Source organism: Engystomops pustulosus, chromosome 3 (assembly GCF_040894005.1).
Source record: "Engystomops pustulosus chromosome 3, aEngPut4.maternal, whole genome shotgun sequence".
Taxonomy (NCBI): Eukaryota; Metazoa; Chordata; class Amphibia; order Anura; family Leptodactylidae; genus Engystomops; species Engystomops pustulosus.
The window spans coordinates 126,239,412-126,257,610 of record NC_092413.1 but is presented as its reverse complement, the minus strand read 5'-3'; the positions used below and the strand labels follow the sequence as shown (position 1 = coordinate 126,257,610).

The following is an 18,199-nucleotide window of genomic DNA, read 5'->3' as shown; positions in this document are numbered from 1 at the left end:
GAAAACATTAGCCTGTCTTGAGCTTGGTTTCCATTAAAAATGTTCAAAGCGGAACTAATATTTTAGACAGTTTTAGATACTGAGGTAGTGATACATAGTACATGTATCTAAAGTTTGGCTTTGTGTTCCTATCTTTTTCTTCTCTGCTGGTCAGATGTATCTGTTTAATACATACACCTGATTTAAGGTCTTTGGTGATTTTGTTTTAAAAGTTACAAAATTCACCAAAGAAGTCCCTAAAAAGTTGCAACTTTCACATCTGTAATAGAGTGATAACCTTCCTAAAAATTACACCATTGTCTAAGCACAAAAAAAAAGTTACAAAAGTGCACAAGCCACAAAAATGTGTAAATAAAGAGATAAAAGCCAACCAACAAAAAGAGTACATGTGCCCCATAGACTTATCAGACACCAGCAGATCCAAAAGTTATGGCCTAAGGAAAGAGTTGAAGAGCAATAAAAAAAGAAAGAAAAGGAATCAAAAATAATGAACACATTAGTTAAAGTAAATTGCAAAATAGTGTATTACAAGTATAGAGATGATTATTAATCCTTCAAGACACTGTAAACAAATCACTTTCGTCTTATAGATCTGTGCTATGCCCCCCTAATTGTAAACGGTTTACATTTTGTTATAGAAAATTCCAGTTCCATAAAACATAATAAAGTAGCAATGTGCAGGAAGAGAGGTCCTAACAAACAGCAGCACTTCATCTTAGAGGTTTTGGTTCATCTCCAACTCCTCCTGCTCGGTGAAAGACTGCCAAGCATACCTCATGTGCCAACGCATCTGCATTTTCCTGTTAATACAAAAAAATGAAAGAAAAGCTGTCATGGACAGAACAGATAAATAAAAGGTCAGGTATAAATTGACATGTTGCTCAGATGGAAATTTTAGGTGTGACAATGAAGCATTAATTGGTAAAAACAAAACAATAAAAAAGGAACTACATGTTTTGGGAATCTAAGTTCCTTTAATCAGGTCCAAAAGCTCAGGGTGTCAGCTGGATGTTATGTAGGGGAGCTTATAGTAAATTGCGGCACTGATATTTATCTTCTAGGGCAGGGAAATTTCTGTGTTTTACTTATATATCCGATTTTACATATCCAACCTACCCATGCTAGATACCAGGTGGCACTGCATCTCTATTTTCACCAAGGTGTGCTATGTCATGATCAGAATGTGAATGTTAGCGAGGGTTAACAGGGCATAAACAAAAACATTTACAGTTGCTAAAAAAAACTAAAATAATAATAATAATCTTTATATAGCGATATCACATTAAAAATCATAGGGGACATATACAAATATAATAATACATTACAGAGTACAAACAGTCAGTGAAAAAAAAAATGAGTAAATCTCTGTGGTAATGGCTTCTCTAAGACTAAACTGATAAACATCTTTTTAATCACTAATCCTAAACACATTTTTTTACAGGTACTAAGCCATTTGATACAGGCACACAAAGTATGGTTACTGGAAAAATGTACGGTAGTTGGAAAACAGAAAAACAGAGCGCCATCTAGTGCAAGATTGCCCTTGATGAGGCAAAAAGGAAGAAAATGGGTATATTCTACTAATCTAATTAATTACTACCGTATATACTCGAGTATAAGCCGACCCGAGTATGAGCCGAGACCCCTAATTTTACCACCAAAAACTGGGAAAACCTATTGACTCGAGTATAAGCCGAGGGTGTAGTATACAGCCAGCCTGACCCCTCAGGTATACAGCCAGCCTGACCCCTCAGGTATACAGCCAGCCTGCCCCGATGTATGTTGAGCACATTTAAAAAAAATAAACTTAATTCTCACCTTCCGGCGATACTCATCCCCGATCCTCTGCGGTGGCTCTCGATCCCCGGCAGCGTCTTCTGTCTTCTCTTGCCGGCCGAGACGCGTCCATGCGATCTCCCCGGCGGCGCTCACTATGATGCGGCGGTGTCGCCGCTGATGACGTCACACCGCCGCATCATAGTAAGCGCCGGCGGGGAGATCGCATGGACGCGACTCCCCCGGCAAAAGAGGAGAGAAGACATCCGCAGCCGGGGATCGAGAGCCACCAACGAGGATCGGAAGCCGGCGCCGTGGATCAGGGGTGAGAATCGCCGGAAGGTGAGAGCTAAGTTTATTTATTTAATGTGCTGAACTTCGTGAGCCACCACCGGGTATCGGGAGCCGCCGCCGGTGGATCCGGGCACCGGGGGGTGAGTATTAACATTTTTTTTTTTTTAATTGACTCGTGTATAAGCCGAAGTGAGGTTTTTCAGCACATTTTTTGTGCTGAAAAACTCGGCTTATGCACAAGTATATACGGTAATTAGTGAGTTGCGCTATATACAGACACAACTCAGATATAGGATTTTGATAATATATGATGGAGTGTTGCATCTCATCCCCCTAGGTCCTAAACCACACAGGGGAGGGGAGTGTATCCAAAATAGGCAAATGGGTATATATCAAATGGGATAACTAAATCCCTTATTCACTGTAAAAAAAACAAATGGTTTAATGGCACAGGTCCACTTGAACTTCTTCTAGATAATCGGTTTATTGAAAACAGAAAAACCAATAAACAGTAAAAACAATGTCTTTTTTTTTTTTTTTAGACCTGATGAAGCACCCATTGTTGAGGTGTGAAAAGCGTTGTCTTTAATGTATATCAGTTTTACAGATATCAGTTTTTCTATCTTCAATAAACGGATTATCTAGAAGAATTTCATTTCTACAGGGAATCCGGGATTTAATGATCCCATATGATAAACCCTTTTGCCTACCTATTTTGAAAGCATGGTTACTGTTTGAGCCCAATTCATGGGGGTTTGCTTCTGCTGCCACCAACACTCATACTTTATCACTAATTTCTGGGACCTGCAACCCAGAGATTAGCGGTACATTACAAGTGTACACTTGCATCTTTCTCAAGAATGACTGTCAAACTACTATCAAAAGATGTGTTGTACAGATACAGGAAATTGGAAAGGGTTACAAAATCATGGCTAAAATCATGAGTGTACATTAATCCATAGTCTACAAATGGAGACAGTTACTACTCTTCTCCATAGGAGAAAGCATCCTAGTAAGAGGGCTCCCAGAGCACCACAAGCACCTGAAAAAGGCGAGAAGAACTCCAGGCAAAAACAGCAATGAGGTCAGTTACAGTGTTCACTATTTGAAATCACTAAATGTTAATGGAGTTCATGAGAGGACACCACAGAGGAAGCAGCTCCTGTCCAAAAGATTCATTGCAATTCTTCTAAACTTTGGCAGAGATCATATGGATGCTCCAAAATTATTTGATGGACAGATTAAAACAAAGTGAAACTTTTGGATGACAAATACAGCACACCATCATAACCTTTTCCCAAACTGTACAGGGAGGTAGCAGCTTCAAGAAGACAGGTAATGCAACAGGACAATGGGGAGATTTATCAGAAGTGTCCAAGAGCAAAACTGTTCTAGTTACCCATGGCAACCAATCAGAACTAATTTTTCCTTTTCCAGTTTATAATATAATAGGTGAGCTCTGATTGGTTCCATGGGAAACTAGAACACTTCTGCTCCAAGACTCTTCTAATAACCATCCCCCCCATATCAAGGAGTTTGTGAAGGCAGTGCATCTCTGTATTCAGAGCTTTACAGCATTGCATAGAAGCATACACGCACTCATATGTTGACCATCTGAAGAGATCAGCATACATTGCTACTACATAGGGATAGTTATATGGATGAAGATGTGCACATCAAAATACAAACTGCCCATTGGGTGCAAGTCCCCATATCATAACATGAATTAAAATACGTAAATATTTTTTGAGGATATATTGCCATCTGTAGACATGACAAAACACATTTTCTGAACATTTGATTTGTACTGAACTGGTTTGTATTTTTATTATTCTTGTAATTTGTGCACCTTCAGACCCCAATTCTCAGTCTTTCCTCAGTCTTTATTGGTTGGTTTGCAAACTTGGCATGTCTCACCTGGGTGTCGGCCTCAGCATATACACGAACTACATCTTCAGTTCCCGATGGACGTACAAATGCTCTGGACATGTGGTACTTCTTGACAATTTCATCTATGTTCTCTTGCAGTCCTGGTGGTTTTATAGTACGTCTCTCAGCATTCGTGGTTTCTATTACTCTTCTATCTGCAACCTATAGAGCAAAGTGAAATGCATAAAGATTCCTCTGGATGTGGAAATATTCCATAAAGAAATGACCAATTCTAGATATACAGTGTGGGCAATTACCCAACACCACTACTTTTTTCTATTTTCTATGGAAAACTGCACTATACAGACACAGTGCAGGGAGATTGCATTGCCCAATCTCCTGCCCTCTAGTGATATAAAAAATGAGGTAAAGTATTGGCCATACAGCTATTTGCAGTGGTTGCATCACTAGTTAACCCAGAACAAGAATGTTTTATGCCATCTATATTCACACCAATAAATAAGAACCCTTTACTTTAATCTTCAGGTGGTGCCAGATAACTAGGCTATATAGTGATATTCTTTATTCAGCTTTTGGAATTAGGAGAACGCTATAATAAATTTCTAAGACACAGGCAAATGACAAGGTCTCTGATTCCTTGAGCTATACGAGTATAATATATATATATATATATATATATATATATATATATATATATGTCAAAGTAATCATTGTAATTGTCTATTACAGTGATGGCGAACCTTTTAGAGACCAAGTGCCCAAACTACAACTAAGACCCACTTATTTATCGCAAAGTGCCAACATGGCATTTTAACGTATTGCTACCTGTTCTTTCCCATCTTTCAATCGTATCAGCCTCCTCTCTGTAGAGGAAGAATGAAGAGTCCAGCAGGGGGACCTCAAAAAGATACTGCAGCCCTGTCCACACATTCTCACTTTTCTCACAGTTACAAAGAGCAGTATCTCTTAAAGGAAACCTACCACTTGAAGTGGCAGGTTTCAGATGGAAATACCGAGCACCAGCTCAGGGTGAACTGGTGCCGGAGCTTATTTTTGTTAGTGTTTTAAACCGCTGTATTGCGGTTTAAAACACTTTTTAAACTTTATAGCCAGCGCAGGGAGGTACGCGCTCGGCGCTTACCATGCGCACGGCTCTCCTTCACTTCCTATGTAGCCGCGCGCACGGTAAGCGCCGAGCGCGTACCTCCCTGCGCCGGCTATAAAGTTTAAAAAGTGTTTTAAACCGCAATACAGCGGTTTAAAACACTAACAAAAATAAGCTCCGGCACCAGTTCACCCTGAGCTGGTGCTCGGTATTTCCATCTGAAACCTGCCACTTCAAGTGGTAGGTTTCCTTTAACTTGCCTGGGACTGCAGGAAGATTTGGTGGATTTGTTCCTCTCTGGTGAACTCTGCCCTAGGTTGATAACCTGAGTGCCCACAGAAATGGCTCCGAGTGCCACCTCTGGCACCTGTGCCATAGGTTCGCCACCACTGGTCTATTATTATCCCAATGAACACATTGGGGGGCATTTATCATTCTATGTACGCCACCTCCACACCAAGTGGACAGGGAGAAGAAGGTAGTGGGCAGTACTAGTGGCGTAGAATTAATCCAACTAGAGCCATTTAGTATATCCTGTAAGGTGTACAAGAGGAATATTAAGAGCTTACATGCAATAAATTCTCCCATATGACCCCTACCCAATGTGCCATGATGGCTACAGCTGTAAAGTGACTTACCTTTACTTTAAGTTGACGATTTGGAAGGTCAGTGTAGATTTCGTCCCACTTCTCAACAGAAAGACCCTTCAGAGATAGGATGGCTTCAATGACCAACATGTCAGAGATTGCATCTCCTACGGTCTGGAAACACAGGAGAACAAGTTTAACAGCATTCTTCATAGAAACATACAGAGTAAAGGTTGTATAGTTGACATGGGCATGAAATTAAAACAGGTAACCCCTATTTCTGCAGTGATGACCCGGAGAAAAAAAAAAAGCATACCATTTATCATTTTTTGGGGGAAAATTCCATCCTAACTCCACATGATCCACCAAAAGGGATCCTAAAAGTAACATTTATAAAGAAAACTCTATACGTGCCTAAAAATTTTGAAAAGAATAAATCATGCGCTAGATCATTGTATTGACCATACGTTTGACCATGCATTTATGTAAATCAGATCGCCTCTAAGCATCTTTGAGGAAATAGGACATGCTCTATATTTTTATACGGCTCACTAATGGTATGGTACGGTGGGCAATACGCCCATGTAAATGGATGGCCGTATTGCCCATTGAAATGAATAGAGCTCTATGCGACCTGTACATAAGGCTTTATATACGGCAGTTTTCATACGTTCACATTAATGCAACCTTAAGGTACATTCATACAGCCATATGCATGCCCGGCCGCAGCCGGTAACCCATCACCCCTTTTTAGAGAAAAGCGGCGCACGGCCACAATTTCCGTCCGCATATATACCCCCATAGACGGCAGTGTGAATGTGCCCTAAGAATGTGCAAACTAAAACTGGATCCCTTATTACAAGGAATTCCTAGAGAATCTGCTACTAAGTTTAACTGTAACCTTCATTACTTGTCTCCATTTTTCCTTTGTCTCTAGTATTCTATCATACCCCTCAAATGCTGATTATAATGCAGGACTCTGTGTGGATGAACCTCTACTGATATTCACTGAAATGTCACATTAAGGTTTGTACTCTTTCTTACTTGATTGATGAGATCAATGACGTTTTTAAGCATCTGAGCAGCTTTTCTTGATTCTTCACTGGCTCCTGTGTCGACCAGCTGTCTAATCTGCTCTTCAGCTCTTTTACTGAACAGCACCTGAAAGGTACAAATAGTACATCAAGTGACCCCAGCAACCATCCCACAAAATGTATAGTTTATATAAAACGATAAAGCAATACTAAAAAAATTTTTACACTAGCCAACAGAAGAAATTACGCCCGGCAACTATAATGGGATTACAGAAGGATCTTCTGCCAGGACTCATTAATTTGTTGTCATTACAGTCTTTCCAACATGTTTTCATTCACTCAATAGTTACATATGTGATATACGCATATGAAATTCATTGTTACACTACAGGTCATTTCCCCAAATGTTACATAAAATAAGCAACACAACATTTTCCTAGTCCCTAGCCAAACCTGACATAGACAACAAAGCTCATTTTTATCCAATACATTTTAGGACAAAATGCCCTTTCATTCACAAAATGCAAAATCATAAAATTTACCGTTCCATGACCATTTGCTTCAAAATAAACTCCAATATCAAACTCTTGTGCTTTGTGATGTAAATGTTTGACACCAGTTTTTGCACAGTATACAGGAACCTATAAGAAGTTGACATATAAATATAAAATATTCCATTTAGCTACAAATAACACACATATAAAATATCTGTTTTAAATAACAATAGTACTATGTATAAGGTCAATAGATATTCTATTACAATATGTCTTATTCATCAATTTTTTTTCTACTACTTTACTCAGCTAAGCTGTTTTGTAAGCAATTCTGTATTACAGAAATGTTTTTGAAATACAGTATTTGAAAATAAATAACAAACTGCAAACTAAGAAGATTGTACAAAATTCCAGTTACCTTCATAATTTCTTCCAAGTAACGTGTTGAGCTTCCATTTGCATAGGCTGTCTGCACAACTCCCATATTAAGCATTAAATCAACCTGTAGTATCGGTACAAATATTATAGGGTAATTATTTTATGTATAATAAGAGAAAAAAACCCACAAAAACAAAAATGACAACTAAGGCATAGTTCACACTTCCGCCAAGTAATGACCGTTCTCTACTTAATTGACATAATATAGAGACAGACATCAATATCGGTTTTAGTGAACTGGACCTTATATAGTTAGACTTTTTTTTTTTTACTATTTCAGTATATTCATTATAAGAAAATATAAAATATATAACTCATTCAAACTCATATACTGATTTCTACTTTTATACAACCATGGGTCCCGTAGGCATCACCTTGACTAAGAGTTCTTTGATAAAAGTGCTTATCAGAGTGGCAATCTTATCCCCATCTAGAAGATGAAAGCGATGTTCGTTGTCCTTGTAGTAGTACACAATGCGGTCAGCATCACCATCAAAAGAGCAGCATCGCTCACCAGGCTTCATATCAATACCTAAAGTCACAAGAGGAAGCACACATGTTAAAAAGACACAAAGAAGGGGGGGGGCACAGTACAAATGAGTCCATGGATACATTCACATCTGCTTTGGAGGGCTTAGGTCACAGATTATTTTAAAAAATCTGGTCAAAACGGTTCTTTTTTCTAGAGTTTGTGTTTGTCATGTTGCATTTACATTGGATTTTGTTACAATAGGAAAAAGACTGTGGAGAGGAGCTTAGCCTGACTGCATTGTGTTAACATTTCATAAATTCATTATGTTAACATCATGTTTACACTGAATTTACATAAATGCTGTTAATGCATTGCAATAAAGCCAAGCTCAACCCCACAGCCTTTGAATTCAAAATGCAATGTGAACACAATGGGGCTCATTTACTAAGGGTCCGCGGACCATACAAACGTCGGATATTCTGCCGATTTCGGATTTGCGCCGCATTTAAAGGGGTATTGTGTCGCACACAATCGCATTTTGCCGCAATCGTGCTGGCTTTCATGCAATACAAATCGGGGGGGCGGGTTGTTGGACTATCTGACGGATTCAGACAAACCACAGGATTCAACTTAAAAATAGTGTCGCAAGCCAAGCACTTACTTGCACCGGGAGAAAGATGGTGAACTCCGATGGACCTGAGCGGGGAAGCGACACATTCAGCAAGTCAGGCGCACGACGTAAGTGAATCGCAGAACAGTGAATTGTCGTCGGACAATGCAGTTTCGGGATCTCCTCTGGACCGGGTAAGTAAATCTGCCCCAATGTGCGAACAGAGCATAAACCTGATGGACAGGTCCTCTTTAAGGACCAATCTACAAATACTGTAAAGTCCAACTTCAGACATTGAATTGGTCTTTACCTTCTGGGGCCTTTTGCAGCACCTTCACGTAGTCTGCTCCGCATGCATGGTTTAACTTCCCCTTTGAGCCATCATTAAACAGCAGTAAGGACAGCAAGGGCTGAAGATGTTGTTCCATCTCTCTAATCTTCAGAGCACCAATGCCATTAGCTCCATCAATGCTCAAGGACTTCTTATCTGCTTCAGAGTTAGGAGACTTAAGATATAATGGAGATAGATGTGACTTTTTATTCCATCAAAAAACAACATTTCAATACACTTCAGTAGTTACAAAAAGCAAACCAGCACCTGTTTGACTAAATCAATGAATGCCTTTGAGAGTTTTTGGTAATATCCTTCAACAGTTGGTTCCCCGTATCTTCCATCTGTATTTCGGCAACAAACTATATAATGCAGCTGTGGTGTAGAGACCAGGCCATAATCTGCAAACACAACATTGGACAAGCATTGAGTTTTGCTGTACTTAAAGGGATGAATATTAGGTAGGATCCATAGAGACCAGTTTAACCATACCTTTGTTGATGGTAGCAGCAGGACAGTGAAAAATGAATTTATATTCCAGTACTGAAGCAAAACTGGAGCATTGAACTGCTTCACAATCCCTCCTCACTACTCTGAGTGAAAGCTGTAATGTTCTACCAGAAATATGTTAAAATTTTTACTGGTAGCAGAGAGAGTGGTGATAAATGCAAATTGCTAAAAGCACAGTAGTGTGAGGACACATCCTCAGTGTACAAGCTACAATCCTGGAATACAAATCAACACACACAAAGATATGATTAACCCCTTACTGTCGCTACTGTGACCACTTGTATAATTTAAATATCTATAACATTGTTTATGTAGCGCAGTATATTATACTGAAAGATATTCTAAGGCAGATCCTGCACTTGGGTCCCTCAATAGAGCCCTATTAGCACTTTGTGATCGCTGTGACATGCATATCTGGACACCTAGGAAAGGTATAGATAATGTGTCCACTGTTTATGACTTGTGTTGCATTGATGTGTGAAAATGACTGCCCAAGCTGCAAACACAGGCAGGCATAGGAACTGTGACACATGGAGCAGTGGAAACAACACTGAAACAACAGATAGCACAGAGCCCAAAAATATGTTTGTGTACTTCTAGCCAAGCAGACAAGATCTGCCCTAGATAATAACATAAGTGGTCCACGTGCAGTCTAGAGGATATCTGCCAATAACTCAACAGATGAGGATTTGTAATACCATTCACATACCTTGGTATCTGGATTCAAAAGCTGTCACTCCATCAATGACTGCAAGAGAAAGATTTTCACTGCTTGGCCTGCAGAAACAAACAGGATATCAGAGAAGCATATCTGTCATCGAGATACACAGGTTTGCCTTTCCTTCCTCTTGGCTGGACATTTCCAGATAAATTTGGCGCATTATAAGCTTTTCAATAAAACAGTATTTCATGATATTTCATTACTAGATGGACTATATAGTACCTACTATCCTATAACCTGTGGCCTGTTGATTTGCCAGCATGTTCATATAATGTACTGAGTAGTTTTCATGATAATCTGGAGCCCTTATAGGAGTTATCCCACTAAGTTCACTAACATCCCACCCATTGTATTACAGTCAGGCATCTGTCGGCCTCTGTTTCTAGAGAACCGGGGTCCACAAGTACTTCTCAATGCTCCATGTGAATCCACATGCTCGACCAACATATCTGTAAAGAATTTAACAATTTCACATAAAACAACTACGGTTAATCGATCAAAGCCAAGTTTACATTTGTGCAGGAGGTTCCGTTTCAGATCTGGCATTTGTGGTGCACTTGGTCACGGGGTCTGTAGGGAGCTGGTGCCATTTATTGTGATAGATCCAGCAATGCTTCTAAGTAAATCACACGTGTAACCAGAAAATGACTCTGCTTACCGGGTATCTCTTCCAATGACTACACATGACTCATCCTGCATGTTGATGGTCTCCTCCTTGATTATGTTTGTCAGCGCAGTCTGTAACTCGTGCTCCTCAGCATTCGCCAGGTTAGTAGCATACACCTCCCATTCCTGAACAAGCATTTCTCCCATGGGGTCCACTAACTTCACTCCATTATCTTCCTAGATAAGAATGGTTTCATGATGTCATCAAGTATACATTGTAAAAAACATCACATAAGCCATTATTACTAACCTCAGGATTGTGAGAGGCAGTGACCATAACTCCAATAACAGACTTGGTCTTCTTTGACCTGAGAACAGCTAATAAGCCCATGCGATACATAACATGATCCAGATGTTCTGCTTTGGTTCGAAATCCGGCAGTGCCATACTGGAGTGTAAGTCCAGCAGGCTTGGCGTGACGTACAGAGGATTTTAACACAGCTTCTAAATGCATCCTGAAAGAGATATGACACAGTGAGTCTACAGGGAACCTGTCATCAGCGAGTTAATTTTAACCTGAAGGCAGGTTCCAATAACCTATAGCATGTTCATTTCAAAAATGCCCCTGTCATCAATACAAATAAAAACAGTGCTTAATAATCAATTATACATTGTCTGATGTGACAATGTATATTACAAAGAACTGGGAAGAGGTCACACACAAATCACCTAGCTTACATTTCATGTTAGATGTACGGAGAAAAGGTCAGAGAGCTCTGTACATTAGTGGGCGGGTGTAAATATCCCCCTGATATCAATACAATGGGCCACATCCTCTAATGCTGTCTAATAGATGCTGCAGTCAAACAGATGCAAATTTATCATTGTGGCGCATTCTGGCCCAGCTTTATCAAAAGTAGTGCAAACTGTACTAAGTACTTTAAGTGCATATTTTTTCGTTCTTGTCAAGTGCAGCCGTGACACAAAACTTGCGCAGACGCTTGCTAAATACAAGCTCCAAAGACGCTCTTATTACTGCAATGGACAGAAAGCTGGCACAGCCAGAATAATAGTTCTTGCTTACCGCCTCATATGTGGTGCACGGTGTCTGATTTGGCGCATCATACATAACGCTAGACGTTCACCACTTTTTAAGACAAAAGCGAAATTCAGATGATTCATTTGCACCAGAAATTAGGCGCAAGCCTCACCCCATTCATCTAGACAAACCTTAAGAATTTCAAGCCACACAAAGGCGCCTCTTCTTTCTGGCTCAAATAAGTGGTAAATGGGTAGAAACTTATATGCCCCCAAAAAGAAGGAAGCACTTCCAGCAGGAGCCTTTATACAAGTATAGGAGTGACCAGGAACTATGAAAGAAAGCTGCATAGAGACAGCACTGATTACTTCCTGCTGCAGCCCCTACCTGCTCTGCTCTCCTCTCCCCAGCCAGCCAGCAAAGTGACGATCCCGCAGATGACGTAGACAGATGACGGATACAGGAGGGGAGGGGGTGTACGCCAGTGACGTCACGCGCTCCTGAGTACCAGTGCTGTGAGATCGTACAGTCAGGCCCTGCCCGTGGATAGGAAGGGGCGGTGCTGACCGGAGCCAATCAGGCCGCTAGAGGCGGGATAAGCTGAGGTGGCACAGGTTGGTTGTCTCGCTTCCGTTGCTCACGTTATACGTTGTGTGTTGGACCGTTGTGTCACGTGATAACGTATTGTGAGCAGCGCTCTGTTCTGTGGAAGCGGTTTTGGGTCCAGCATAAAGTAGTCCATGCGATAGTAGGGCAGACAGTGTATGTACCTGTATTGAACCAGCAGGGGGCGCAGAGGTTCTAAATTTGTAAAAAGGATACACAGCTACGACTCCGCAGGTTATATTCCTACAACCACCACAAGAGGGAGATCTCTTCACACATATGGTTGTTTGCGGGAAGGCTATCTTTCCCACCATGAGGCTGAGATTCAGGTCACACTACTAGTCTAAGCTCCTTTACTTACTTCCGATAGAGTAAAGAATGGAGGGTTAACTTATCAACAATCCCATTGACATCAAATTTACATTGATATATACGTTATGTTAGACTTTATCTGCAACATCCCCCACTGGGGCACCTAAGTGGCTGGCTGAGTGTAGCCTAGCGCTTGGCCTTGGTAATGCTGCTGGGTACCAGGGATCAGAGGCTCTTCCACAGCTTGGCAGGTGGTGGTACAAGAAATGGAGTGAGAGACTGAAGATGTAGGTTTCTCGCTGTAGATATGGGATCCCTGATGGTGAATGGGGCGCCCGTGGTGGTAACAGCCTCACACAGGGATCACTCACAGGCAGAGTTTGTAATGCATTCAACTTACAGTTTGTTTATGGGAATTCTGCAACGGCCACAACAGCAGTAACTTCAGCTGGGTAGAGATGGCTGGTTAGATATCGTTCCACAGGAGGTGCTCACAGGCTAGTAAGGTAGCTTCAGGCTGGAGAGGATAGGAGAAGCTGTTTTAGCAGCAGGATAAAACAGACTTCTGGAGGTCTACTTGGGACTGGTCTCCATACAGGGTACCATAGACATGTGCTCTTAGGAAGCTCTGTGTATAGAAGTCTCCTATGCCGACTTCTCCTGGACTTACCTGGAACTTTTCAGCCACAAGGGGTTTTATAAACTCCCCTTGTGAGGTGGAAAGCTCTTATCCAACCAGCACTCTCCTTGCATTACAATAGTAACGTTAACTGACATGTCTGACATATGCCCAATTACATATATACTGGGGTCATGTCCTGGCTTATCTACTGTATATTCTGTGGGCGTGTGTTGGGCTACCTAAATACTGGGCACATGTTTTGGCTTACCTATTTAATGGGGGCATGCCCTGGCTTGTCTATAAACGGGGCATGTGCTGGGCTACCTTTATACTGGCGGAATATCCTGGCTTACCTATATACTGGGGGTATGTCCTGGCTTACCTATATACTAGGGGCGTGTCCAGGCTTACCTATATACAGGCTGTCCCTGGGTTACGTACAATGTAGGTTTGTTCTTAAGTCGAATTTGTATGTAAGTTGGAACTGTATATTTTATAATTTTAACTCCAGAAAAATTATTTTTGGTCTCTGTGACAATTGGATTTTAAAAAAATGTTAGATTGTCATAAGAACCAGGATTAACAATAAAGCTTCATTGCAGACACTTTTGATAACTGTTATAGATATTTATAGTAGCCTAAGGATAAAGTACAGTAAATTAGCAACACCCAGGGATCTGTTTGTAACTAGGGGTCGTCTGTAATTTGGGTGTTCTTAAGTAGGGGACCGCCTATACATGGGGTCATGTTATTATACGTTATTGTACAATGTTTGTCGGTAGAGCAATGGACTGGGCAGTGGGCATGGTTTTGGGAAAAGGGGAGGGACTTTAGTCCAATGGTTGGAAGGTATATGTATATACTAGTATCCAACCACTTATACAAATATACTCATTTACTGGAGATAATGCTCGTCTACATATATGCTGGGACAATATGCTGAGCTTCTATTTGCGCTAGATTTACTGCTTGAAGGCCTAATTGTAGATCATTCCATAGCAGTTGGCTTCTTTTTCTAATGAGGCGAGAGAGCCATTTAATTTTTCTCCTCAGGATGGGCCTTGATTCTGCCACGTTTTGCTACAATTTTACAGATCTGTGGGACACAATTATGCTTGTCTGCCTAGGCCATGAAAATGCCTTGTTCCTGCAGATATTCACAATTATTACCCACTGCAACGGCTCCTCAGACATCCTTCTTCCACTGGAGCTGTTAGGCCCCATCCACACTTGCGTTGCAGATCACATCAGAGTTTGAGGGTGCGATCAGCGTTTGGTCAGTAAAAAACTGACATTTTGCACTGTAGTATGGCAGTATATAGTAGGATCAGACAACCTAGGGTTGAAGTATCCTAGGGGGTCTGCAAAATAGTAAAATAAAGGTTTGAAAAAACCTGAAAAAAACCCTCAAAGTTCAAATCACTCCCCTTTTTGTAGAACTGATATAAAAATAAACAAATAAAATTATAAACATGTTAGGGATCGCCACATCCCAAAATGTTTGATTTAATGTTGTGATATAGTAACGGTTATACCCAGTGCTGAACCCGGTAATGGAAAATAACACCCAAATGTTGCAAAAATTTAATGAAAAGAAATCAAAACGTCATACAGTCCCCAAAATGGTAGCAAAGAAAATGTTAGCTTATCCTGCAAAAACATGATACACAGCTCCATATACCAAAGTATGAAAGGGTTATTCCCGCCAGAAGATGGCAAAACGAAGAATTATTTTTTGTAGAGAAGGTTTTCATTTTTTTTTAATTGTATTAAAACAAAATTGTTGTGGATTTTTGAAGGTGAGGAGTGAAAAATGGAAATACAAAAATGGGCCATTAAGTCGTTGGGTCCCAACAGGACGTGTACGCACGGGTAGACTGCATTGTGTGTGGTGCAGGTTATGTTACCAGGGATTTTGTAATCCTTATCATAGTAAAGTATCATAATATAGAGACCTAAGTAGACTCAAAAGCTTGAAAGTGTCACCATCATTTTTAGTTGTACAATAAAAGGTATCAAGGAGGTCTAACAATTTTTATGTATCCATCATAGACTATACATAGTTCTGCCACTAGATGGGGCCGGTGCTCTTACTTAGAATAAAAAGCCACAGTATCTATTTTGCAGTCCATGAAACCCTTGTATGTTACCCTATTATTATCACTGCACTGTTTGAATCTCATGGAAAATCATCCTGCCAGAAAAATTGGAATAAGAGGTCGGTCCAGTGTTACCCTGAGCCACTTCTGCATAGATTGCATGGTATACCTGCTTTCATCACAGCTATTGGATGCGGTGCCATAACAACTATTGTGTTGAATCACATGATTCGAGTGACAATTAAATGTTACCTCTACCAATGATTGGGGGTAGAGGCAACAACTGGGAGCACCCCAGGATCTGTAAATATGGATCACTCTGTTTGTCGATTCTTAACTGCTCTTAAGCTGGTTCTCTAGTTGCTGACTAATGGAACTACTTTCCCGTACAGACATTTTGCTATAGTCCTACATTACGTATAGAGACACAGTTGGGCAGATGGAATTTGCATCACTGTAGTGGATGGATCAGTATGTATAACAATAGCCATGATGACGGATAAATGGCTGAAGCGTCTCCATGATACACAAAGTTCTCATATAATATTACTGTAATCTATCTTTTTTCCCTCTAGGTGCTGTTCTTCTGTATGATTATTACTATGAGTACAAGTGTAAGAGAATGCCTTGAACTTCAGCTCTTGGAAATGGAAATGATATTTTCAATGTTTCCCAACAAAGAGGACATCGCCATCAATGGTGTGAATTCACTTTCCATCGTAAGACGGTATATAGAAGGAACATATGAACCCCTGCCATCATCTATTGAATTTTCTGTTTTTGTTAAAACTGATGATCTAAAGGTAAGGTTCCTTCATTTGTAGAACCATGGCGATGCAGCAAGACACAGATGTGTCCTACTCCAACTGCAACCTAAGTCAATGTTCCTTTTTTAATTTCAAATTTGTATTGTTTTGGGGTTTTTAACAATTAGGGGCAGATTTATCAAGCTGTCTGAAAGTCAGAATATTTCCAGTTGCCCATGGCAACCAATCACAGCTCAGCTTTCATTTTACCAGTGCTCATGAATATTTTAAAGGGGAGCTGTGATTGGTTGCCAGGGGCAACTAGAAATATTCTGACTTTCGGACACTTGATAAATCTGCCCCTTAGTATTTGAACCACAACTAGTGGAGCATTTCTACAACAATTTCTAGGCAAATTGGGGCATATTTATCAGGCCCTGAAATAATCGCAAATGCTATTTATTTGCGATTATTTGCCCCGATCCGGCACCTTAACGCCAGTGGTGTTTCTGTCCCCGCGCCGGCGCACTCGCTGCTGCTGGCGACTTTTCATATGTGAAAAGTCGCCAGCTGCGTTTTTTTTCTACGCCCTGCCCTGCGGAAGCCTCTTGATGTATCTCGCTGCGAACATGCAGCGGTGTGTCTATCATACGTGGCGCACGAGCGCCAGCGTATGATAAATATGCCCCATTGTGTCCATTGCTGAGTGCTAGATCAGCCCTTATATAAAAAGAGTAATAGCAATGTGAAAATGTACACATCCAAGCTTTATGATGTGCCAGAGTGCACTGTATTAGTCATGAAAGCAATATTATCTTCTCTTTTCAGAAAGCAGAGCTGCACGTGTATCTTCCTCACAATTACCCTACAAAGGAACCTCAGCTGTTTGTCCGCTCCAGTGCTTTGGATAAACTTCAGCACAATGATCTCAATAAATGTCTATCAACCTATATAAGTTCTTTGGACCGTGGGGACCTGTGCATCACAAATGCTATTCAGTGGTTGACAGACAATATCTCCTCCTATGTGGAGAAATCCAAGCACTGCAATGGGAATGAAGCAGACACTGGAAAATCCCCTATCACTTTCCATCGCATGTGGATCTATAGTCACCATATATACCGACAGGAATTAAGAAAAAAGATCTTGGACTGTGCTAAGCGACTTAATTTGACAGGTTTCTGCTTGATGGGGAAGCCTGGCGTGATATGTGTAGAGGGGGATAAGGAGCACTGTGAGGAGTTCTGGCGGGACATCCGCTACCCTAACTGGAAGCACATCTCATGTAAGCACACAGAGAGCAAAGATGTATCCGATTCCATGGAGGGGCTAAGACTTTTCCAGTCCTTTGAAGAGTTGAGTTTTGAGGCACATGGAGCCTATGGACTCAGGAATGATTACCATATGGACTTGGGACAGTTCTTCGATTACCTCCGAAAGCATCAGAGCGATCACATCTTTCAGATTTTATTTGGTGTTGAAGGGAAGTCGTGATCAGTTCATAATCATTTGCTGATATTAGGAATAGTTGTGAACCACAGCACTATGACATTTCTTTAGAAGGTAATTAACTAAAAAACCCAGATAGATAAATTTTTTAGCCGTCAAATTAAAAATATATTAATAAATTGAGAGGAAACAGACCTTATTGACTTATATGTATGATTTTTTTGTTTGGTTCTCTGGTCCCTGTACACTAATAGTTGTGTCTGCACAACTGAGGGGTCTCTCCTTTCTTGATTCTAGAGGTAATACTATATACAATATTTTATAACTTATCGACATCATATAGGAGTACTTAAACTGGTTGATAATCATACAATGATTGCATAATTATGGCACACGTATCGCATATGGTAAACGAAAATATCTATGCGACGGGCCAGTTTCCCTTTTCTTCATTGAAT

The 18,199-nt window shown here is 40.6% G+C and overlaps 2 protein-coding genes across 11 annotated transcripts; one reads left to right on the top strand and one right to left on the bottom strand.

The window, feature by feature from the left end:
* Positions 1 to 506: 506 nt before the first annotated feature.
* PGM3 (phosphoglucomutase 3) lies at positions 507 to 12,526 on the bottom strand. 5 transcript variants are annotated; one of them, XM_072142038.1, is made up of 14 exons: positions 12,099 to 12,271; positions 11,953 to 12,015; positions 11,179 to 11,383; positions 10,921 to 11,105; positions 10,251 to 10,318; positions 9,299 to 9,432; positions 9,011 to 9,206; positions 7,993 to 8,150; positions 7,599 to 7,682; positions 7,229 to 7,327; positions 6,697 to 6,813; positions 5,704 to 5,826; positions 3,988 to 4,161; positions 507 to 800 (listed from the first exon to the last, which is right to left on the bottom strand). In XM_072142038.1, the coding sequence occupies exons 2-14, from the start codon at positions 11,991 to 11,993 to the stop codon at positions 711 to 713; spliced, it is 1,674 nt and encodes a 557-aa protein (XP_071998139.1). In that variant the 5' UTR covers positions 11,994 to 12,015; positions 12,099 to 12,271; the 3' UTR covers positions 507 to 710. The 5 variants fall into 5 exon arrangements, with proteins under 5 accessions (XP_071998139.1, XP_071998140.1, XP_071998142.1 ...); XM_072142039.1 differs by lacking the exons at positions 11,953 to 12,015; positions 12,099 to 12,271 and adding an exon at positions 12,295 to 12,526; XM_072142041.1 differs by lacking the exons at positions 11,953 to 12,015; positions 12,099 to 12,271 and adding an exon at positions 12,303 to 12,526 and having other exon boundaries at positions 11,179 to 11,386.
* RWDD2A (RWD domain containing 2A) lies at positions 12,356 to 17,935 on the top strand. 6 transcript variants are annotated; one of them, XM_072142050.1, is made up of 3 exons: positions 12,356 to 12,521; positions 16,122 to 16,349; positions 17,121 to 17,935. In XM_072142050.1, the coding sequence occupies exons 2-3, from the start codon at positions 16,137 to 16,139 to the stop codon at positions 17,784 to 17,786; spliced, it is 879 nt and encodes a 292-aa protein (XP_071998151.1). In that variant the 5' UTR covers positions 12,356 to 12,521; positions 16,122 to 16,136; the 3' UTR covers positions 17,787 to 17,935. The 6 variants fall into 6 exon arrangements, with proteins under 6 accessions (XP_071998151.1, XP_071998153.1, XP_071998150.1 ...); XM_072142052.1 differs by lacking the exon at positions 12,356 to 12,521 and adding an exon at positions 12,571 to 12,593; XM_072142049.1 differs by lacking the exon at positions 12,356 to 12,521 and adding an exon at positions 12,581 to 12,669.
* Positions 17,936 to 18,199: the final 264 nt, after the last annotated feature.